The following is a 24,770-nucleotide window of genomic DNA, read 5'->3' as shown; positions in this document are numbered from 1 at the left end:
TCATCATTCAGACAAGCTTTAACCTGCAGGCGTGACATTACAAAGACATCCATGAGGTTATCTTACTGACAGCAGGAAAAATACAGTACAGTTCCCCAGAAACCACATTATCTATCTAAGTAGTAGAAAGTATAAACTTATTTACCATTGTTAGAGATAAACAGTCTGCACTGACAGAGCTTGTTGCCTCTGACACAACCCTCCACCCTTTCACTTCTACTGACGCTCTCAACTGATTCCTTTTTTTAACAAAGAAATAATAGCAATACAGAATTTATAATATAAATGTGTAATAATAAATATAACATTTAAACATAATATACAGTATAATGTATAAATGTATAAATTTAATCAGTAGAAAATGAACAGAAATGTCTAGAAGCCTACGTCACCTGCATGCAACATTTTCTTATAATTCTACTTTGCCATTTTCTTTTTAAAGTCGGAAACTTTTGGAAATTTGGAGCTGCCCTCTGGTGATCAAAAAAAAGTATAGCCGGGAAAAGTGGGCGTGCTCAAAGGGGCTGTAAACAATGTCACACGTTGTTTAGGCTACAGCATTTTTTGTCACATATAGCAAAAAATCTCCCACTAACTGCAAGCTGCCTGTCTCCTGGACACACTGTAAAAAAAATAAAAAATAAAAAATTAAATAAAGAAATTTGTATCTGTAGACAGCCCAAGCTCTACAAACAGCAACAAAAACAAACTACGCCAACCTGTACCACAAAAAAAACAACAGCGTTCCAGCCAATAACCGACAAGAAGGATTTGGGGGTGGGGGTTGTGGTTGGGGGGGTTATTGCGATAAAGTGAGGGGGAGGTGACGCTATGAGGTGGAGGGAGGGGTAGCTATCCTCCGTTTGGTTTATTTCAATACTTTGAACGTCAACAAGAAGTGACATCACCCAACATCTCTTAGAGCACCTTTAAAGGACATGTTCACAATTTTTCAAGTCTGTTTTAAAACAATAGTCAGGTGCCAATTTGGACATTGTAACAAGTTATTCTTTCTGTAACCAATTAGTTCTAAATGTAATGTGGAATTAACCTGTTGAAGCTGTTTAAACATAAGAAATCCCATGATCTAGTGTATTTCTGTCTCCACTCCACTGTGAGCGAGCTGGTGATCTGACGACAGTGTGGGAATGCTTGTGTGTGTGTTTGTGTGGCTTACGGTGTCAAACCTGTGAAGAGAGAATGTGAGTTAGTGAGGGCATGGAGCGGAGAAATGAAAAGATAAATAAATAGATGGATAGCCAAGCGCTCTACCCGTCCGCTGAGCCAGTCCTCCTCCTTCTCTACCTCCACCTCTGAAGTCCAGCCTCAGCCACTGAAGCGTAAAAAATCCACATGACCCAATCTCATGGAGGCTGAAGCCCATCAAAGCGTGAATGTTTGGTTTCTGTCAAGTTTCTTAAAAGTGTTAAATCCTGAAAAGGTTCAGTGCATTTCTTGTTACAGTATCTACAGACTCAAGGAACAAAAATAAAAAAAACATTTGGAATTCAAGAGACAATTAAAACATGCTATTAAGTTTACAGTTTCAGTTTATGATGGGTAATACAATTAATTTGAGTCATTATATAATGTTAAATAAAATGTAATACATTACAAATTAAAATTAGATGTTGAAAAGTTCCTAAAAAATATAATCACGAGTGTTACTCTGTAATAAATAGTAAGGGATCAAAATGATTTGGTAGCTCCACATATATCCTGCTAGCTATGTTGTGATTTAAAATATGTGACTACGGATGTTTTTTTCACAATAACTGAATAGCATGTTTTCATTCAAGTGAAAGTCGCTTAATTGGTGTATAAGCTAAAAAGGTTTTTGTTTTATCAGGTTGCATGTCTCCTAGACTCTACATAAAGATGCCAGGCAAAAAGGTTATTTTCTAATACAAAGAGTAATAAGCGACATTGGGGAAATCTTTAAAGAAAATTAATAAAGAAAATCTGGCTCAAGGACAACATAGCCTACATTACAAACATGGCTTGCTTAAATAAGCGTTTTTGCTGCAGTACTGTGTTTGGCCCCTGGGGCAAATTGGCAGCATAAATGACTCCCCTAATACAGCCATCGGTTATACTCCCTTGTTTTCTCTCTCTTGCTTTTACCAAGCTATGGTTGTTATCTCCACCTACATGTACTATAATGTCTCACAACTAAGAACAAGACGAATTTTAATGAGGTATTCCGGGCAATGTAGGAGATCACTAACTGGTGTAGAGGCACAAGGCACATTGTAAAAAAGACACAATAAAAATAACTCCTAGTTGGCACCAAACATCACACACTGAAGACATGCACATATCAGGGGAGTTTCTCTTTCCTCCAGGACCTTTATTAGGTTAATGAGGCTAATCAGATCAAGTCAGTGTTCACCTTCATAAATATGATGCAGGTCTACAAAAACACAAACAGTATATGTCTTTGAAGTAAGCCAATTTAGAGCAGCAGATTAGCTCTGCCACATAGCCTCTTAAGACTGTGGGGTTGTCTTTATTCATTTAAAGACACCCACGTGGCATATTATGCTGGAGATGTATTTCATTAGACCAGGGGTTTGGAAGACAGACAGAAGAGAGAGAAAAAGAGAGGAAGAGAGAGAGAGAGAGAGAGAGAGAGAGAGAGCACAAATGCACTACAAAATGTGCCAAATAATAAAGATGTCCTAAAGGTTCAACTTTGAGCCCAAAGCCGTGCCAGCAAGGAATCGCTTGTTAAGCATTGAGGTTAAGAAACATGTTGGCAACACCTGTATGTACGTCGCAAAAGATCCCACGCAGCTGTTGGCCTGATTCAGTGAGCAAACATATTTAACACAAATGCCAGAAATACTCATCTGTCTAATCAGGTGGAAATGTCTTACTGACTGAATAAGTACAACCAGCGAGGCAGCCTGTCTGACATGTTAAGGGAAGAAGTTTTTGGTGGTCAAACTGGGGCAATTTCACATCATGCTCAAGAACCTGAGAGTGGTTGACTGTCTGACAACCACTTGGCAAACCCACACTGATTTGAACTGTACATCCCAAAAATAAATCTTACATAATGCAAGAGGATGGAGGATGTGACCCTGTCATCCCCTCCAGCAGGCCCTATGCTGGCCCATCTGGTACAGAATGTGCAACAACAGTGCCACTCAGACTCATTCAGATCCATTGTGGTTTTCCTGGATGCAAAGAATCTGGTCTACACAGTATTTGACGATAGATATTATATTTAAAACAAGTCTAGATCTTGAATGTTTTTTTTTTCTTTCAAATGAATGCTAAAGTATGCCCCATTTCCTTTTGTGATTATGCCAAAGTCATAAGTGCAATTTAGTTTTTGGGGGTTGCGTGAACATCATGAGAGAATTCAGTGCTACAAGCCTCTATGTTCTGATATGGCTATGTTCAGGCAACAAGTAAAGGTCCACACGTGTAAAAAACATTCTTGGTTTAATTAATGAGAGTTTAAAAAAACACTTTGAGAAAGGTGCTTAATTGCTTCCTTTCTGAGATTTAGACGAGAAGATGATCAGATGGTTGTCTCAACTTAGCCTTGAGACTGGAAACAGCTAGTCTGGCTCTGTTCAAAAATAATAAATTTGCCTTCTGCCACTTAAACTCACTAATTCACAAGTTCAAATCATGTGCTACAAAGTTGCCAGGAAACAGGACCCCAGGAAATTAGTGCAGCTGGCAGCTTTAACTGACAGTGATAGCAATAGAAGCAAACAACCCCCAAATATCATCACATTTGATTCAAACATTGCTAAATTATGATTGTCCACAGTACTACCTAACATCATGTTTTACCAACTGAGCCCCTCCTACTTTGAACCAGTGACAAACAAAAGAAGAAATACAGAAAATAAACCCAAATTGTAACCATTGTAACTATGATAGAAAATGTTTCATATGGTTTGACAGTAGTCTGTAAAAATGAAATGTGGCCAGAGTTAGAAAATACACTAGAAATACATGGTACAATACATAGGTTTGTAATTCCTCATGGCAGTTTCACAACATTTTTTCTCACAGTACAGAACATTAAAATTTAAAGCAACAAAAAAAACTTAAAACATTATAACGAGATGTGTTGTTGGCTGTCCGTCTGAACATAGCCTGTTAACAGTGTGCTTTCCTGAAGGCCTGTGTGTTAAGATGGCTTCCAATTTAATGTTGTTTCTGTTTTCCTTCCCTCCCCCTCCTGCTCCAGGCTGTAACGGAGTCATCGATGGGACTGTGTCTTTGCGTGAAGCTCAACCTCAGCTCTGCTCACATCTGCTCCACCGCACGCCTGCCCCACCACCCACCTACTCTCTCTTGCCCCACCCTGCTTCCAAAAAAACCACCTTTGCTGCTCTTCCTTCTCGCTCCAGCTCTGACACATACATGTTTTTCCTAATGCCTGATTGGACCCTTTAGTGGTCAGTATTGGCCCACTTTGCGAGAGTGGGTGACAAACACACCGCAGACTTTCAAACAGAGAGGCCTTTCTCCGCTCTATGCCTGAAGCCCTTTCCCAAAACAACGCCCTTGTCTTTCTTTTGAGGAATTTCAATATGCATACATGTACCATCCATGCCATGCTGCAACTCATCTTAAGCTGCTGTGTTTTAATACCATGATTGTGCCACGTATCATTCTATCGCTTTTATAGGGAGACCTGAGAGGATTTTTTACAACAGCTACAAAACAGTTGATTTTCAACATCTGGAGTGTGCAAATTATGCAAAAGAGTAATTTTGATGAATGTCATTTTGGTTGCCATGCTACAAAGTCCTTATATCTCCACATTGTCGACATATGTTTTGGGTTCTTCAACAAATCAATTGGAAAATTCCCCTGAAAATTCCTCCATCATCTAACATTTTTAAGGGGTTAAATGGTTTAAGAAATGTTCTTTCAACCCTGAAAGTTACATTTTTAAAAATTGATGCAAAAAATTTAAAGTCACAAAATTTGTATTTAGCATGTGACAGCAAAGCAAGGCAACTGCATCTGCATTTTGATTTTTAAAACCAAGTTCTTTTTTTTTTTCTTTCTTCTTTCCACATGTTACCCCGTCTCCTAGAAATTACGATAAAGTACTAATAATTTTGACTAGCAGTTTAATATTAAGTACATTATGAGGCATACAGAGCATAATGAAGAAACTATTTTATTAATGTATTTGCCATCCTTGCAAGTCAGTGTCTGCTTGTATCAACCTAACATTGGAGTTAAACAGTTATACAGTTATGGTTGAGGTTAGAAAAAGACTGTGGTCTTGTTTTGGTGTTGAAAAACTCAAAAGTGACATTAAACACAGGATCGAAAACACAATCTTTGCCTAACCTTAACCAAAGTGCTTTTATTGCCTATACCTTGCCACAAGCAGGACTCAAGATGCCAGGCTCCGCCATCTCACTTCTGCACTCGGTATGACAACGATCAAGCCCGACCCACCTGCCTACGACTTCTCTGCATTACAAAGATGTTGCGTTTTAATTGCTCACAATGACATAGCCTTTGAACACAATCCAGACAAGGCAGCGATTATGTGTCATACCACAGCGTAATTGGGATAACAAATTAGTAGGTGGCCTATATAAATATAATTTCTTGTTGGCAGGGTTGATATGAAATACACTTTGGACGTTGTGCCGTTGTGTGAATGCTACACATCATGCAGTCAGATCTGCAACAGACTTATACTGGTGGACACTAAGCAGCTGTGTCTTTGTAATTGATTTTTTTCACCAAATGCACACATCTACTATTCTTTTTATTTTTTATTTTAAATCTTCGAGTGTCAAGGGATTTCTTTGCAAATTACAGTGTATGCTGTTTGAGCAAATTACACACTAAAATTGAGATAATTGGACAGAATATGTATGTGGTTGTTAAAGACCTGCGACCTAAAAGATTATTCAAACTTTTCCCCCACACATGTAAGTGTATAATGAACTCAAGGCTATGCAATTTACATAAAGAAACATACAGTTCAATATTTTTTAAACAATACATCTTAAAGTGCCAATTTCTGTACTTGTTGTTGACTGATTTTTCCAGTGGTAATGCAAAAGCAAATCCAAGTTGTTTTTTGTCTCTCATCTGCAACTTTTTACAGAAATTCAAGTCATGTTTTTGATTCGTTTAGTAGCACTTCGTCCAATAAGGTGTGATTCTGATATGATAATCAAGATGAAGTGCTTGAAGTTTGAGAGACTTACAGTAAAGGGTCTACAGAGGCAACCATAAAATTACTCATTGGCAGTTGAAGGTTGGTCTGCAAGCACTCAATTATCAGCCACAGTCACCTCTTCAATACTGTATGGTATTGTACATCCTTGCTGTACCACTTGGAAATAATTATAAACACGCCACTTCTTGAAAAAAATGAGTAAGAAAGGCTCTGGTATGTCATTACCCTTCATCTAATTGTCAGAACGGTCACTCTTACATGCACACAATAAGGCAACTATTACCAATGATGTGAGCAAAACAAGAGTCTGAATAAGCCACTGGCATGGTTTTATACTAGGAAAGCTCCCTTGAATTAATATTACCATTTCCTGATGTGATTCTTCCTTCTAACAGGATTGAGTGAGAATTTTCTTTTCTTAATTTTCACTATGCCACACTGCTATTTATTTTCAACTTTTTTCTACAACAAAGTCAATTTTTGCGAAGAATACCACACCAAAAACATAGAAGGTGATTGCACTGTGTGCTCTGCCTGGAGCTTTACAGACTCCTTCCACATACTGGCTTGGCTTTAAACCTGCAGCCTGACCACTTTGAAAAAGTACATTTAGCATATGGCTGGTGGCTAAATATTTCTTATTGTCAACAAATTCCATGAATAGACAGAAACTAACGTGTTTATCCGTCTCTCAATACTTTCGGACCCTCTCTGTGGCCCCAAACCAGTTAGTTCCTACTGAAGACGTACATGTTATGAATAGGCTACATACATTTTCATTTAAAAAAAAAAGGGTTTCCTAAATTATCTGAGCAATGTAGGTTTGAGCAGAAGTAAAAGTGCATTTGTAGGGGACTGTATCCAGCTGTGGATTTGGTGCACTATAGCTGGTGTTACCAGCAGAACAACGATGTATGTTGGATTGAATTAAAAGAAACTGAACTGAAGAAAAAACTCACCCCGTAATAAGGTGAGGCTCACTGATTTTTCTTTAGAGAACTATGGAGGTCTATGGCACAGAGGAATAAGCCATTTTAATGCTTGTTAGTAGAATACATTTGTTGTAAGTTTTGGTCTTTTCGTGATATTTAGATTTCATGGTGTTGTGTAAGAACATATGGTACTTACACAGACTTTACCTGCTCACATAATTGTCCTATTCACATTTTTTGTTGTGCATGTAAAAGTGTTCACTATGTTTGTGGGAGAAAAGATGGTATTTGTCCATACAGATTAATCATTCTGCTCATGACACAAATATACAGTATATGAAACTAGGTGCCCACACAAGATAAAAGATTGAATGTATTTTCCTAACTAGCTCCTGCTGATTTAAAAGTTCTTCTTAGACAAAGAAGCTCAGCATCTTGTATGAGTGTACATAGTGTGGACAGAGGACAAACCCTGAAAGACCCATTTCTCTGCAATTCCTCTTAACCTTCCTACATGCACACGCTAATAGGGCCCTGCTGAGATCAAACGCAGTAGCAGGACATAAAAAAACATTAATTTGCAGAATAAAGGCAGCTCTAGACTGCAAAATGAGCTGTTCTCAGATCCCCTGCTTGGCTCATTCCCTCTAGTTTAACAACATATTCTCAGTTGACACACAAGTATTGTGAAAGTGTAATCCATGGAAAACCAGCTTTTGATGACAAATGCATATGAGTCCATGCAGATGAGTGGCTGCAAAGACGTTTTTTACCCACATAGAATTGTTTACGATTCAATGCTGACAGGCTGCAGTTATTCTATATGAGCTTGATGCAAGTGTTAATTTTCCCAAAGCATGTCATTTTATAGAAAAATGTCTGTCCCATGTAACAGACTTTATTTCCTCAAAAAAAAGGTAAAAGATACAGTTTTAAGAACCGGCATTTGTTTTAGAGAGAGATTTAGCAAGGACCGTGAAGTCATGAAATAGTTTTGACTGTTATACAAGGGAGCGCACTGAAAGGGCTTCTCAACATAGTTTTTTCAATATTTTTATCAGTATTGTTTTTTTTCAAGTTTTGTCTGGAAAGGTTAAAAAGGACACTAACGCTGTCCTGAAATCATGGTCATAAAAACTAGAGAATGTACAGGATGATGTCAAATACACGCGGCTTTTCTAAAAGGGAAGAGTTGATTCAATGTGAACAGACTAGTCTGAATATACAGTATATCCTACTTCCTGATGATAACAACTGGTCTATATTTTGATACATATTGCTGATTCAATTGTGCTCTGAATCTGCTTTCATCCTGGATACTGTGTGCTGTATAGGAGGAATATTTTTGTCCAGGGCTCATCCCACTGTAAATGTATCATTTTTATTCCTCCTTTGTTGTCATTTTGCACGTAAAATGCTTTGCTGAAACAGTCATAATGCAACACCATTGAGCTTTTCCCCCTCCAGTTTTGTGACTTTGATTTTACAAATCCTTAACTCCATCATCAGCAAAACTATCACTACTTCATGAGAATCAGCATCCTCATGACAACATCAACAACACATAATGCTGTCCTTGCTCGGAAGAGCACATTCATTTAAGCTTGTATTGGAACTTCATTTGTACAATTTGTACAGTAAAGTTTATAAACGTTTTCTACCCTTCCAGAAATGATTTAGTTTCTGCTGTTCAACTGAATGTCAATGAATTACGATTTGCAGGCCTTGTTATAAAGTTTGTGTTTTTTGTGCGACATTTGGTTTTGTTCTACTGTCCAGAAGAGAAGACAAATTGTCAATAAAAACTTTAAGTGATAATTCATGTTGTTGGTGTGAGGGTTTTGGCACCTCTGTTTTGTTTCTATAGTCCAAATGGTCTTTCCCAAACAATAAATATAGAAATGTAACTTTCAACTGTAACTGTAACCTTCAAAAAACATCAGCACACCTGCGCTTGACCTCATGCGGTGCACACTAATCTCATGTTCTAACTTTGTCTGTCTTTGTTCTGTGAGATAAGATTGATGTTTTTTTAAAAGCAAACAGTGTGACTCATATTGTGCCCCGAGACATCATTAATGTTGCTATTAATGCAGCTTACGTTGTCTTGACATTAAATTTAGAAAGCTAATTTATTACTCTCTTGATACTGACCAAGGGAGGCCAACTGAGCTCATTCAATTATAGCTCATGTCAGTAATGTGGTAATTTAAAAGGATAGCATACTCTTTTGGCATGCTTCTGTCATGAATGACAATGCGTGGCGCTTTTCACATATTAGTTCTTGTTAGCTGAGCGAAGACGTTTCTAACTCAGTTTCTGTAGTTTCCTGTCTTGGTCACATGCTCTTCCATAGTAGAGGCTTGTTCTCCACTGGTCTCGATTCCAAGAGTGTTGTCCAATTCTCAGGTTTTATGTCAAAGTCTATTAGATCTCTCTTTAACACGTTGTTGAAACACAGTTAAGGTCTGCCGAGTTCCCTCCTCCAATACTCCATGTAGTACTGAGTGGGGAATGTGAAATCCCTCAATTCTGTTGACATGGCTTGCCCATCTCAGACGATTGAATTTCTACCTCGAAGACAGGGTTTCAGAGTTTGTGATAGTGAAGTCCAGGGGTTGGATCCATATAGGAATTTACTCTGTACACATGCTTTGTACACTCATACTGTAGTCTACAAAAGCCAGACAGAGTGGTTGTTGCTGTTCTCGTGATTTCTCTTGCAGTTGTCCAACAGCAAATGTCATGTCGGTGGTTGAGCACCGTGGTCTGAATCCACATTGCGACTCTTGGTATACCTCCTCTGCAATATTCTGAAGACTTTTAAGCAGGATTTTAGCAAGTACCTTTCCTATAGGGAGATGCCACGGTAGTTATTACAGTCTCATGGATCTCCCTTATTCTTGTACAGGGTGGTGATTTTAGCATCTTTAAAATCTTGGGTGCCTGTTTTTCTGCCCAGCATTTCAGGATGAGATTGTGTGTGTGTTTCGCTAGTGGCAGCAGCACTGTCTGCAAGAGCGCTCTTGCATATGCACCAGCAGCTTTTCCTTTGCTCATGTTTGAGATTGTAGTTATAACTTCAGTGATGTCTGATTCAATTTCGAGATGTCTATGACACTGACAGGCTGGGAGACTTAAGAGAGTCTGACACACTGCATCTCAATTTTAAAACCAATGAGAGAAGAAGGGTGGGGAAAGAGATGGGGATGAATAATTACATTAAATATCTTTATCAGTATGTGTCGCTGCTACATGTAAACATTTAAACACCTCAGATAACTTAGAGTATTAGAAACAGAGAACGTTTAAGACACAGCAATAGCAGTTGTACATATTACCAAGCACAGCAAACCAATGAGAGAAGAAGGGTGGGGAAATAGATGGGGAGGGCAGATGGGGAGAGTTGACTGAAAACTTTACTTGAAAACCTTATTAGCATTAACTTTTTTTTTAAACTAGCTTTATTGAACGTTGTGTATATACACAATATAGTTTTCAAACTTACTTTTTGAATTTTTAAAGAGATTGAACCTGCATCCTGCGCTTTTTTAAAAGCTTAACTACCTTTAGTATTGAGTGGTCGACTGACAAAGTGACATTCCTCTGTTTTGTTGCCGATGAAAGGATCCAGCAAGAGCCACGATCGCTATGACAATTGCTAAGAACCCTGCATACATTGATGGGTAGCCTACTATCTGAAGTGGAAAACAGAAGAGAAAATCAGCTGGAACCAAATGTGAGTTGGAATGAGTAGAGTGGAGTTGAGCTGAACCATGCAATGGAAATGGAGCATATCATTTGAAAAAGTTTATTTGTTTCTTACATCTTTAACCTGTTCCTAATCCTGCAAACACACATCTCATCACATTTCATCTTTACAATGGAAAAAATTCAGTTATTTGAAGGCAGCTCTACAGTAAAACATTTCAAACCAACACTGTCTAGCCACAACAATCCATAACTTTAGTTCCTTCTGCTGTACGGTCATAACTTCAATGTTGTTTAGTAATTTTAATTAAAATGTACTTTGTCTAATAAATACATTTGACCAGATGACCAGTCACAGAGCACAGACCTCCACACCAACTACTATATTTATGTGTATGTCTGGATATATTTATATAACTATTAGAACTACTAGTCAGGACCACTCTTAAAGTTATGTTGCAACCACTATTTAACTTATGTTATAATGCACAATTTGGGTGGCATAGGGTGACGCTGTGTAAGACAAATCTAATAATTTATCACAAACTTGACGTTTAATCGTCACCCATCAATGTGTCTGTGGCATTCTGGGTCACAGCTGCATCTAATGGTGAAGGACAAAATACACAGAGGTACTTTTGAAGCCGTAGAAAAGTCATGCTACTTCACTGGTTACTCATGCCCTAAAACTGTTTTTTGTGCATCTGCCCCGTGATACGGATCCGCTCCAAAATGTAATGGGTTCTTTCTTAGGCCATGGTATTGTATACCCTTCCACCAAGTTGTTAGTCAAAGATTGGCAAGTAGGTTTTTTATAAACTTGCTGACAGAAAATCCAACCAACAAAAAAGCAAGCAAAATATACACATTATTTCCTCAGTGGATTTCGCCTAATAAAACAAACATTATTACCTTTAAAAACTGTTGGGTTTCAATAGTTTTTTTTTTTTTTCACAAAAGGTGTCTCAACTTCCTACTTAAAGTTATCCTGATACTATTCATCTTTTCAAAGTCAATGACAATCCCAGAGGGAAAAGGCTACAACCTTGGTAACATTGAACTTGGCAGAATGGGCAGGGTAGTTAATGCAGCACTTTCTGTTGCATTGACATGTTTTTTTTACTGCTTTAGAACAATTTCCAATGAGATTTCATCACCTTTTTTCTTCATACTGATCTACAGTCAGTGGAGAAAAATAATGGAGAACAAATCTTTTGGGTTCAGGTCTGCGTTAACCATTGACCCATTTGTTATTCCATCTGGAGGACAGTATCTCATATTTTTTCTTGGTCTTGCAATTCATTTTTTTGCCATTTTTTGCAACCTGATCTCGTTGACTTTGATCATTCTGAAAAGGACCCTTCACAAACCCATGTATTTCATCCTGTTTGGTCTTCCCCTCAATGATCTGACAGGCATTACTACAATGCTACCAAGGGTTACTGGACAGAAACAAATAAGGTCTACTATCCTCTCCGTGTTTGGCAAGCATTCTTGCTCCACATGTATGGCGGTGGAAGACTCACACGGTATAGTAAGCTGGGGCAGCTGTAAAAACACTGACCATTTGTTGCCGTAAACCTGGGCCACAAAACTGGTAAGTATCAAATACAAAGAACACAAATGTAAAGAATGCTTAAACACAAACATTAGCCTGTACTAAGATGTATTATAAATTCAAACAGAGTAGGCTACGTCAACATGTTTGTTAAACCAGTTTACACACACACACACACTTGAGGTCCCTTTACGGGTCAGGGATCCGTGTCAGGACTCTCCTGACCCTCTTCCCTTCAGCTGACATTCCCTCTCTTGCAGTTAATGGATTAGCATGTTTGTTGTCCCTGTCATATGGAATCGCCTTGGTAACCCTGGTGTCCTTCACAGTGCCCACAGCAGCCTTGTAGTAGTTATGCATGACGATGCATGCATATATACGATGAAGGGAAGGTCGTTAAGGTTATTCCCGATGCTCTTCTAAGGGCTCCAAACCGGCCTCTCAGCCTCCGAAATGTGCACTCGATAACCATCCGTGTACGGCATAAAGACGAAGTACTGCTCCTGAGCACTGGTCCCCCCATTCGCATACTCTTTCAAAATGTATGGGAGCAGAGGGTATGCTGGATCTCCAAGTACAGTAAGTACAATGGCATGGCCTCTTCATCCTCAACTGTTTGCTTGAGACATGGCAGGGTTTTTCCACTTCTCTGATGGCTGTTGAGTCCAGAATTGCGAAAATGTGTGCGTTGTGAACGGTCCGAGGCCATTTTACTACCACATCAATGAAAGAACATTTATGATCATAGATAGCCTGCATTTTCGAACTAAACCTCCCTTTTCTATTGAAATAATCAGTGAAATTCACAGAAGGCCGCTTTATTTCCACGTGTGCCATCCACAGCGCCTATGCACTGTGGAAGGCCGTGCACTTTTTCAAATTTCTGAATTACTTCCTGCACAGAATTTTTGGATGTGGGCAGTTGTATTCACATAGGACCTAAGTGGGCAGCTATAGCCTCACACCTTACTATTATTGACACGGTCGATCGAGAACGACCAAAAGCGTTGGCTGTCTTACGCAGTCTACCCTCGTCGGACAGGTAATACAAGGTGCAGGCAACTTTTTCATGACACCAACAAAAGGCCACATGAGGGTCATCTCAGCCTTGATGCAGGGACGCGGCAATTTAGAGAATGACAGCAGCGATGACAGCGACATCTGAAGATGTTCACGCCACTCCTCCGGGTCAACCACTTCAATTTCAAAGTTCTCCAACCAGACAGCAGTTCCCCCAGGTCGGACCAAAAACCGGCTATGCTGGCGGTGACACAGACTGGCTCTTCTTGTTGGTGAGAGGAGAAGTTGTTACAAAATTGCGGAACTCCAAGCACTCATTCGTCTCTGCTCTTCAACATAATGGAGAAGCTGTATTTGCAAATGCAAACAGACAAAAAGGGTTTGCACCAACCTAAATGGGACTGCTACTCTGAATGCTTTCATGATCACTGTAGCCAACTGAAAATGTAAACATAGGCCGCACTTTTGGTGTAGGTGCAAGCTCTGGCGCATACTGTGACGTCGGCTGCCTAAACATTCATTTATCTCAGTTTACCAGCAAACGTGCAAATGAAGTTTTCCAAAATCTCCACTATGGCCGGAGTTTTTAGAAAGAAGAGGTTTCAAATTCTCTGTTTGCATGGAAACAAAGGGCACAAACAAAGGGAAATGCCTCAGTTTGGAAAAATAACCATGTTCATGTAAACAGTGTAAAAAAAGAGCCTGCATTTAAAAATAATTATCTACATTAACTTGAAAGATGAAGCTATCAGTGAGCTCCTTTATGCACCAAGGATGTTGGCGGGGTGAAAATGGACGTGGAAGTAGCATCCGTAATATGACAATAATGTGAAGCATTCTATGGATAATGCCATTAGCCAGCTCATACTGTCTAAATTATTTGTGTTGTTGTTATTCCATGGAGATTCTAACATTTTTATAGATGTTTGCAGGAGCCGTTATGGTTTTTTGCTATGACCACATCAATTGTTTACACCTTTGCAACACAAAACAGAATTCATATCCGCGCTCATTTGGTGGAAGTTTTCACAAAACCAATTTAAAGTTCTAGAGATCAATAGCACCAGTGGGATCATCCTCCGATTTATAGATTATGAACCTTATTATTCTGCAGAGGAATTTGGGAGAGTTGTTTTAACTCCTAATGTCGTTCTAATGGTCTAAACCTAATAGGTCAAAGCAGCCTCATCCTCATGTGGACTATAATGTATCCAGTCATTTTGTGTTTATGGTCATTGTTTCAGGAGGATTATTTAAAAAAAGGTTTAAAACCAGGCAAGCACCTTAATCTCACCAGCCATTAGGGAATACAGTAAAAGGGTTCCTTCCTCAGTTTTCATCATGCCCAACGATTTCAATTGCAAGAGGATTTCACAGTCTTTGCTCAGACTATTGCTTTTGAGATGGATGGTAAAGAGGGTTTGAGAGGAAAATGAGTTGTACAAAGGCTTATGTCACTTTCTTTTTACCATAACACATTTTTTGAAAGGTCATGCACTGTGCTTTTGGTTTTTACAGTGCAAACTTTAGTCAAATCTGTTGGGTATACAGTCTTCTGGACACATAAATGTTAGATCAGTTTTTAGTAATGTCCGAGTTGGGCAAGAACTAAAGACACTTAGGTATCCTAAACCATGAAGTAAAACATCAAATTAACCAGCACAATATAAACCAATGAGTAGGTTGAATTTTTAATAACAATTTAGGGAGGTCATGATTGAGAGTGTTTTGCAAAACACATCAGAGGCTCACACAATGTCCATGTTATGTCTCAGGACAGACGGTTGATGTATTTGATAATGATCCCTTACGATTATGTGTCAGGTTATGGTAAATCAAGTTGACATTTTTTTGTTTGTTCTGTACTTCAAAACATTGAATGACGCCTGTGGAATTTTCTCATAACAAACAAACAGAAATGTTTACATTCACTGTTACTCACCAAAACCCCAAAAACACATTGTGTATAATGTATACTTTTATTAATTGTTTAAGGGGTAGATTAGGTTTAGACCACACTCTATAATTTACAAAGATCCAACATTTCCAGTAATTCCCCCAAGGGCAATGTACCAATATCCAAATCAGAGAGAAAACCTTAACGGAAGTTTTCAAAATCACACACTCCAGAATCTAGATTAAATCTGTTTGAATGAAAATGGACTCAAAACACAAATTGTTTCAGATTCTTGAATTCGTGCCACAGTTTTTGGCTGACACTGCACATTAAAAAATATTCAAAATGTCAAGGGGATTACAGTAAAATATGATATGGTTTGGATAAAAGACTTTTTTATCCAAAGATTTTGGGGCTGACACCATACAGGCCGTTATCATTGTCAACAGTCTGTTGTAAAGCTAAGAAACGAGAAGCAAAGTGGAGCTCATCTGTGTTGATAATGCTTTTGCCTGATTACCTTGGCAGAGTGCAAAATGTACATTACCATGCGCAGCATGGCCCTTAGCTCTTTACAATCCTCTGTCTTTAGCTCTGCAGCGTTGACTTTTAGCTGTGCTTAATTTGTTGGTCACAAGACAATCTCAATGCCAACAAAGAGTGGGTGTTTCCTTTTCAAGTGAGAGATTTTGCATGAAATGCCCCGGCCTTCCACTGGCCCACTGGGCTTCCAGATTTTCAGTTTCACCCATGAGCTACAGGGACTCAACAGTGATGGAATGTACTGGATCACATCAAAAGGAAAAAGTTGTCCACATTACAGCCAGTGGGAAACGGCAGGCCTCGTCTTGCATATTTAGACCTTCTCATTTCATCACCATTTTGCCTGCACTGCCCACTTCGTTTTGAATTCTCCAAGACGGTTGAACAAGAAGTAAAGCTGACAACTTCTCAGCCACTTACCGTCATGCTGGGGAGGTAATGTATTACACGTCGTCTACAGGAGTTGAAAGTGTCAAAAACAACATTTCTTACCTTGTGCCATCTGGGAATTTCCCACATGTTTTACTAAAAATGAGTTTCAGGTCTTTTGGGAGGTGAAATAGAACTGCACATGCATTTTGTAATACATTGTATGATTAAAAAATGTCATATATTTGAACAAGTAATTTTCTTAAAGGTTTGTTTTACAAATCAAATTAGTGGAATTTGCTTTATAACGTTGTTTTGCAAATGTTGCAGTCATGCAGCCAGTGTAGGAATGTATATTTCTCTGTTTGCTGAAAAAGGCCAGTCATACAAAGCAAGTATTTTTTAACAACACAAACCCACCCATCATTTCCATCTTTCAAGTCAGGCAAGTAAGAGAGTGTAACCCCTTCTATTTTAAGTGGAGCCTTAGCATATACCAAAGCTGAGGCACATTCATATACGAATTTGCCCATGGTTCATAATTCATGGAAAAGGTCCTAGTTCAAAAGGTTTTAAGGTTGCAGTTCCACATAACTTGTTCAGAAATTAAGGATATTTACACTACATATTCGGCATGTATTCTAGTATTTAATTAAAGTATTTATGTTATCTACAATTAGTCATTTGGTAATGTCTTTGAATGATAACTTTTGCTGTTACTTTGAAAGTGGTAATAAAGCCTTAAACTGTTAAAAGATAAAATACTACTTGCTGTGTACAGCATTACCTTGGAATTGTAAAACCGTTGTTTTGCACCAGTTGCGGTCAGTATATGGATGTAGATTTTACTATTTGTTGAAGAAAACAGGCATGCAAAACCAAAATATAACACAAACTCATCCAGCATACCTATCTTTCAAGTCAGCCAAGTAAGAGAACGTTTTATCAACAGTATGCACTTACATTATATAGTTGGAGTTTTCGGGAACAATGGGGTAGGTTTTGATGTATTAGTTAAATGAAATTTTTTTAAGGTTTCAGTTTCCCAAAAGTTTTCTGAAATTAATTTACATTTATTTACACTACTCATTTGGCACATGTATTCCATCTATATGGCTGGCTTTAAAACATGGACATGCAGGAACACAAAACAAACCAACACTAAGATTTGTGGAAATTTGCCTAATATTTATTTTTTGCACCTGCTGCATGCAGTATACAGATGTAGATTTCACTATATCCTGAGAAAGCCAGGTATGCAAATCAAATCCAACCCATCACTATTGGCTATCCAGTTGGGTAAGTAAAGCCATGTACACAGGATAGGCGGTAAAAATGCTTTGTAACTCTTAGTTTCCGCCAGAGGTAAGTAACGAAATAAAATTACTTTTATCATTCATATATCTATTTTTACTTTATACTCCTTAAATTTGAATACACTTGTGTCTCCTATTTCCTACCAACAAAAACCAACACATCATTATTGCCTATCCGGTTGGGCAAGTAAACCGGATACTCAGGATAGGCTGTAAAAAATTCTTTGTAGCTCTTAGTTGCCACCAGAGGTAAGTAACGAAGTAAAACAACTTTATCATTTATATATCTATCTGTACTTTATACTTTTTATTCCAACTTGTTGTCGTTACAAAAAACACTTATCCAGATATATTATGCATCCGAATAGAACAAATTTTGTTGTGATTGGAGGAGAAGTATACCCTATTTGGTTTGCATGTGATCCGCACCTTCACACAAATGACGTTGTACTCCAACAAGGAAATAGCAGAGGTATATGAAGATGTCTGTAGTAGAGTCTTAAGAGAACTTGAGTACCAGCGAGGAGGTTGGTATCAGGAAGACCAGCGAACCCTTCTACATCCTGTTCCTGAGAAAACCCAAGTGCCACGATCTAATTGTTTCCAAAACTCACCGTATAATTTGAAAAATCATGTTGATATAATTTTTTTCCCCTTACATTACTTTTACTTTTAGTCACTTAGTCACAAAGTGACCCTAGTTTTGAAACCAGTACTTTTACACTTTTACTTAAGTTAAAATCCTACTGGCTTTGTTTTTCAATATAATTTCATAAAAGCCATGCCCTAAATTTCAGAATGGACTAACCTTCTCTTTTTCATTCTCATCTTTAGTGATCCCCTTTTGTACCCTTTTGTACTCTTTGTTACACAGCAATTCCTGGCCGCACCCTGCAGCATGTTTTTGGGGGGTTGAGAGCAAATATACATTAAAGAGGCCATCTGTCAATTAAGTATCTTGAGATTGTAATGCAATTTTTAATTGATAAGTACAGACAAAGTGAGGTACAATTGCCTGGAGCAATAAACCTTGCAAGTCTGGAAAAAATTGAATAAACTTATAAGTCATTTACTGTTTAAATCGAAAGCTTTCAAGTCTTTGTCGTCTAAAGGTTGTCGTCTTAAGTTCTCTTTTAGTTGTTTGTTAGTTGTAAAAACTGACATAGAAAGGGACATAGATGTTAAATGTAACAACAATGAAAACAAACATTGAAAATTCTTTTAAAAAACAAACAGACAAACCACTATAATAATGAATAGAAAGGAAGCAGAGGAAGCACAAAAAGAAAATAGAGTTACTTATATGAACATACATGATCCCTACATTTAAACCCAACTTAACGTGACAAACAAAAGTCACAATAAAACAGAAGAACAGCTATACAACACATTTGCCTTTTAAGAAAAACAACTACATGCCTCCATCAACACTTTCTCCATGTTGCATCATGCACCAAACCTTGACCAAATGATGGCACTAAATAAAAAGGTAAGCGGTCTCCAAAGTATTTAAAATTCATCCCAAAGGAGGCATAAATGTGTGTTCTCAATTTTTATGGCAATTCTTTCAATAGTTGTTCAGTAGTCAAGATATTCCCTTAAAACCCTAAAATGTCAACCTTCGGGTGGTGAAAGAAAAAAAGTAAAGTGGTTACCAAATCAATCATTCTCTGGGGAGCTTGTCTTTGCAAAGTATCATGCCATTCCTTTGAATAGTTGAGATATTTCAGTCTGGACCAAAGTGGTGGAACAACCACTAGCATGGCTAATCATAGAGACTGTACATTTTCCCCATTTTTTTATCAAGACAAAAAGTACAAACTATTACTTACTTCTGCATCTGACCAACGTGGATCCAAATACATACATAGAAAAATGGATAATTCAAATCAACAAAATAACCAAAACCAACATGTATTTTTGGATGTTTTTAATTATATATCATATTGGTCAATGTTTTCCACAACTGACACAACACATATAAGTATACTTAATTAATGGCACATTAAATAAGCAGAATGGTTTTAGGAATGCTGCTAAATAGTGTCAAATAATATCAATAGATGCAACAAGAAGCAGAGAAATTATGATATGATGATGATATTTAATTAAAAGTTGGCATAGAAACAAAAAAAGAGCTTTTTTCCTAAACACAAGGGTGTTGGAAAAGGGTAAAATGGGAAAGCTTTGTAAGACAAGGCAAGTCAAGACATTACCTGCACATATAGAATGTCATGATTTGTATGCATCTGTAAGTTACTACACATATACAGATATGCCTGCACTGCTTCTGTGATAATGCTGGTAATTCCTCTGAATGTATTACAAGACAGATCCTCGGCACACTGCATGTGCCACTGTATAATCCTCTGGTGATGCGCTGGCTGTCGGTTCAATAGGCTGAGAGCACGGAGACCTTCCCGTGAAACAGACTGAATTGAAATGTAGAACTGTGAATTATGGTCCTTCTGAATTACGTGTGTTGAGAGGTCATTGGCATCCATATTCACGCAACATTACGATATACCAGTAGTCATGCAAACAAAACATCTCCTATAGCCACACACAAACACACACAAACACACACACACACACACAAACACACACACACACACACACACACACACACACACATTCTTTTTAATTTGAAATAATAAGTGTCTAAGGGACAAACAGGAAGAGGAGAAGATGTATAAAAAAACTGATGTCATTTTAACCAAGGAGTCTTAACTCTGAGCAATGTGCGACATATCAGGGCTAAGCAGGGGCTTTGCACAGTTATCCACATGGTGTGTGGCTTTATGAGAGGGCAGATGGTACCACTCAAGCAGGAAGTGATTGACATAATGAAAAGGCCGACCATGGAATGTAGTTGTATGTGTGAACTGAATTAGTTTTTGCGTGTGTCTAAAGATACATCCTTAAAGTGGATTCATAGAAATCTCTCTTTTTTTTCTCATTAAGCCCTACTATTTTGGTGTTTACGTGTGTGCGCGCGCATGTGTGTAATATCCAGGAGTTTCACTCTTTTTTGTTTGCATGTCGACACATAAAGTGATAGATGATGCAAGGCAAGGCCAGGCTCATCTCGCAGCGTGAATAACCAAACACACTTTGAACTCTGCCAGGTTATATCTCACCGTACAGGAAAATTTATTTGTGTGACGCAGGTTCCATATGTAACTACAGTACCTGAATGTCTGTGCATCATCTGCTAGATAACAGAGAGCACAAACAGGAGGAGGACTTTCAGCCATTTTGATAAATGGAGGTAATTATTTTCTTCTATTCTGGGGGAACCTTAAGAACTACTTAGAAAAAAAGGTTTAATTAGCGGTCACATGCAGAGAAGCGGTTGTAACGTCTGGAATGACATCGTTTGTTAGCACTAGGGTACCAAAGTAATATATACACTGTTATGGAGAGTTGAGCAATATTTTCTTACTTATTAAATCAAGAGGGAGGCTGCACTTACAGGGGTTACACAAATTGACCAAAGTTGCCAAAATCTGGACAAAGCTAGATACAATTTGTACTTATTTTACACAAATATAGAAACTTTTATGGGATTGCGACTCATATCAATGACCCCTTAAATCTATTAACCAACACATGAAAACTAATTTAAAAAAAATAAAACACCCATGTCTTGGTTCTATCCCGTGATGTCAGCGATGACATCATCAATACCATAAATAAACCATGCTGCTGGGCGGCTCCTCCCTAAACATTTCTGCATGGTGGAGTGAACAAAAGGAACTTCAGAAAAGGCTAGTATGAAGAAACAGACAATTAATTGTTATTACAGTTACAACTTAATTCATCTGAATGAAATAACATATACAATAACTAAGCAAATGTGTAAAATTATGGACAGATTTATCTATCTCAGCACCAAGGGACAAGTGGCAATTGCATTATTACTTTGTCAAAAGACATTTAAATTGACTATATGTTACTTTTAAATGTTTCTGAAGCCATTTATATATGTTTTTTAGTGAGGCCTCTGCCAAGGTTGGATTTTTCCCGCGCAGTCACATAAAGATTTGCAGCAGTTAGACAGCGCCACAGAGCACACATTCTGATGGGTCACAGAAGACTGGAAACCCTGTGTTAGTATCTAGCCTTTAGTAAAAGGAAGCGGGAGAGTTCTTAACAAAGGCCTTATTGTATTTTAAACCATACAAGATATGTACAGTAAGGATGGGATGCTGTTGACCTCAACGGAAGAGGTAATAGGGCGGTCGAAGGTGCATTTTGAGGAACTTCTAAATCCAGCTAATACGACTTCTATGGTAGAGGCAGAGCAGGAGGATGATGGGGGATTGTTGTCAATTTACTTGGTGGAAGTCTCTGAAGAAGATAAACAACTCCACAGTGGCAAAGCCACAGGGAAATTTGAGATCCGTCCAGAAATGCTGAAGGCTCTGGGTGTGGAGGGGCTGTCTTGGTTGACACGCCTCTTCAACATTGCGTAGAAGTCCGGGACGTTGTCTATGGACTATGTGGAGGAAAAAGTTTATTTTTCATTATGTTCCTTGACAACAGCTAAGTGGGTCACTTATACAACTTGTTGATACACTGTTGTATATCATTGTTTCACTTTTGACTAAGTATTGTTTTACTTATATAACCATGTTATGTAACTCATGTTTTGAGAGTGGCGTTCCTGTTTCGAAAACATGGTTTCAAAGCAGGACGTCGGACTCACCAAGGGATAGGCTGAGAGCGAGGACTGGCCCTCCTCGCTCGCACACAATCCTTTGTTTGTTAAGAGAATAAAAGACAAGGGGTCCCTCGGTCTGACGGAGTCCGCTGTGGGTTACGTACGAACGCCCAGCCACGTTGATGCGGCTCAGTCCGAACTGAGGGCTCCCCAGTCCTGTGTCAATGTAAGAGCTCAAAAGTAGTGTTTTACTTTGCATCATGTATTGATAGTGTGTGTGTACACTTGCATCTTTGCTGAATTCTGTGGCGGAATAAAAATGTATTCTAGCAGAAACAGTGTTGGGGTTTTTGTTTGCAAAGTAGTGTTTACTCTGCATCAGGTATTGATAGCGTGAGCGTGTGCCTGCTGCTTTGCTGTGTTCTGTGGCGGAATAAAAGGGCATATTTATTCTAGCAGAAACAGTATTTGAGTTTTTGCTCGCAGCCGACCCCCCCGATCCTGTATAAAGATTTCATAAAACAAAGTTACACACCGGGATTGTGGTTCCCCTCTTCAAAAAGAGGGACCAGAGGGTGTGTGCCAATTACAGGGGTGTCACACTTCTCAGCCTCCCTGGTAAAGTCTACTCCAAGGTGCTGGGAAAGAAGGGTTCGGCCAATGGTCAAACCTCAGGTTGAAGAGGAACAATGCGGATTTCACCCTGGTTGTGGAACAATGGATCAGATCTTCACTCTCGCAAAGATCCTAGAGGGAGCCTGGGAGTATGCCCAACCGGTCTACATGTGTTTTTTGGATCTGGAGAAGGCGTATGACCGGGCCCCCTGGGAGACACTGTGGGAGGTGCAACGGGAGTATGGGGTGAGGGGGTCTCTTCTCAGGGCCATCCAATCTCTGTATGACCAAAGCGAGAGCTGTGTCCGGGTTCTCGGTAGTAAGTCGGACTCATTCCAGGTGAGGGTTGGCCTCCGCCAGGGCTGCGCTTTGTCACCAATCTTGTTTGTAGTATTTCTGGACATGATATCAATCTGTAGCACGGGTAAGCAGGTCTTCCGACAGGCAACAAGTCAGACGAGAAAAACATCCAAGTCGCAAACAAAGAATGCAAAAGCCAGAATTTGTTACAGAAAAGAATATTTTGCTAACACTTCATTTTAGTTTTCTTATTCTTTTCCCTGTTACTGTAATCATATGGATTTGATTTCAGATCTAGTCATTGCTTTTGAAAACAGTTTTGTGAAAAGGCCGGGCAGTTTGAGTCAGTCTCTGCGCTTGTTGGTTCTAGGTCTTCTGGTGCTCATTTATTTGTGTGGTGCACAACGGGAATGTTGGACTAGCTTCTTCTCACGAATGCCAAGGCTTAGTGTTAGTCTATTGTTTTCTTTATTATTATTATTTTTTTTACAAATCACACAACTAGAACTAGAACACTTCCTTGTCAGCGATAGCCTACCTGCACAGCCAAAAATCAGGATAAGTTGACATTTGGATTGCAACAAGGGTTGTTTATTAGGAGGATTTTTTTAACCCCGAAGTTGCATTTTAGTCAAATCTCTTCCTCATCAGCCTTATCTATTGAGTTTCCATTACACATCAGAGACCAGATCTTTATCTGGTCTTTACCCACATCCCTCCAAAATCCTAAGTTAATGCAGTTCAAGAAGATCACAATCAAAAGCAAACAACACACACACACACACACACACACACACACACCCACACACACACACACACACACACACACACACATACCGTGCTTAAGGGGGAGTTTGAATGTGAGGAGAGTCGGCTGTTGCATGCTGAGTGATGACGATATAGCCGAGATAACTAAACCCACCCACAGTTCATTTAAATGCCCGCGCACGGCTCTCACCCAGCTCGTCACTGTGTCTCCCGTTGCTCTGCATTTAAAAGGCTCCCCGGTGCGCAGAAAGGCACAAGCGTGCCTCTTCTCCAGAGAGGCAGAGCGCGTCGCTGCGAGTTGGAGACGGTTTTTTGGGGATGAAAGACCTGTGCAGCCATTGCTGAGGGAGAGCGCAAGAGTTTGATCCCAACTTCACTGCAGCAGGTCGTTGTAACAGCGAAATAGTTCTTAGGGGTGAGTTGTTCATTTGAATTCCCTCAGCTCGCTTTATTTGTTCTTTTGTTTCTGTGGGACATGAGGCTGCGCATTCCCCTGGTTGATGATGAAGAGCTATCATTGAGGATAGATGGAGCGTTCCTGAACTAATGTGGAAACCTGTGGCTAAGAGATGATTCATTTTATTTGACAAATCTCTCCGTCACACAACATATTGACGTTTTCAGCCTTATTGTTGGTGTTCCTCTTTGTGTTCTTTGCCAACAAAAGTGTCCACAGAACTTGTTGCTCTGGGAAAATACTCAAATGCATGCTCTATCGGAACACATTGTCCATTTTTGCCAATTGCATTAAGCAAAACAGTGCAAAATGAAACCTAGTTTGGTTACATTTCAATGACTTCTCCTTGCCTGTTTTGCATGTTGTTACATTTAAACATAGTATTAGTAAAATAAAATGTCATTCCGTTTTCTTTGATGGACAACTGTTTT

General features: G+C 38.9%; 1 protein-coding gene across 1 annotated transcript in view; it reads left to right on the top strand.

Moving 5' to 3' along the window:
• The window catches only part of ksr2 (kinase suppressor of ras 2), a 107,351-nt gene extending 98,414 nt beyond the window's left edge, over window positions 1-8,937 (top strand). Inside the window, exon 22 of the mRNA XM_034871774.1 lies at window positions 4,217-8,937. Within this exon, the coding sequence (XP_034727665.1) occupies window positions 4,217-4,223 (7 nt within the window). The 3' untranslated portion in view covers window positions 4,224-8,937. The remainder of the gene's footprint in view (window positions 1-4,216) is intronic.
• The last annotated feature ends 15,833 nt before the right edge of the window (window positions 8,938-24,770 follow it).

This window comes from Etheostoma cragini, chromosome 5 (assembly GCF_013103735.1).
Source record: "Etheostoma cragini isolate CJK2018 chromosome 5, CSU_Ecrag_1.0, whole genome shotgun sequence".
Classification (NCBI taxonomy): domain Eukaryota; kingdom Metazoa; phylum Chordata; class Actinopteri; order Perciformes; family Percidae; genus Etheostoma; species Etheostoma cragini.
This window is presented reverse-complemented; position numbering and strand designations above follow the sequence as displayed.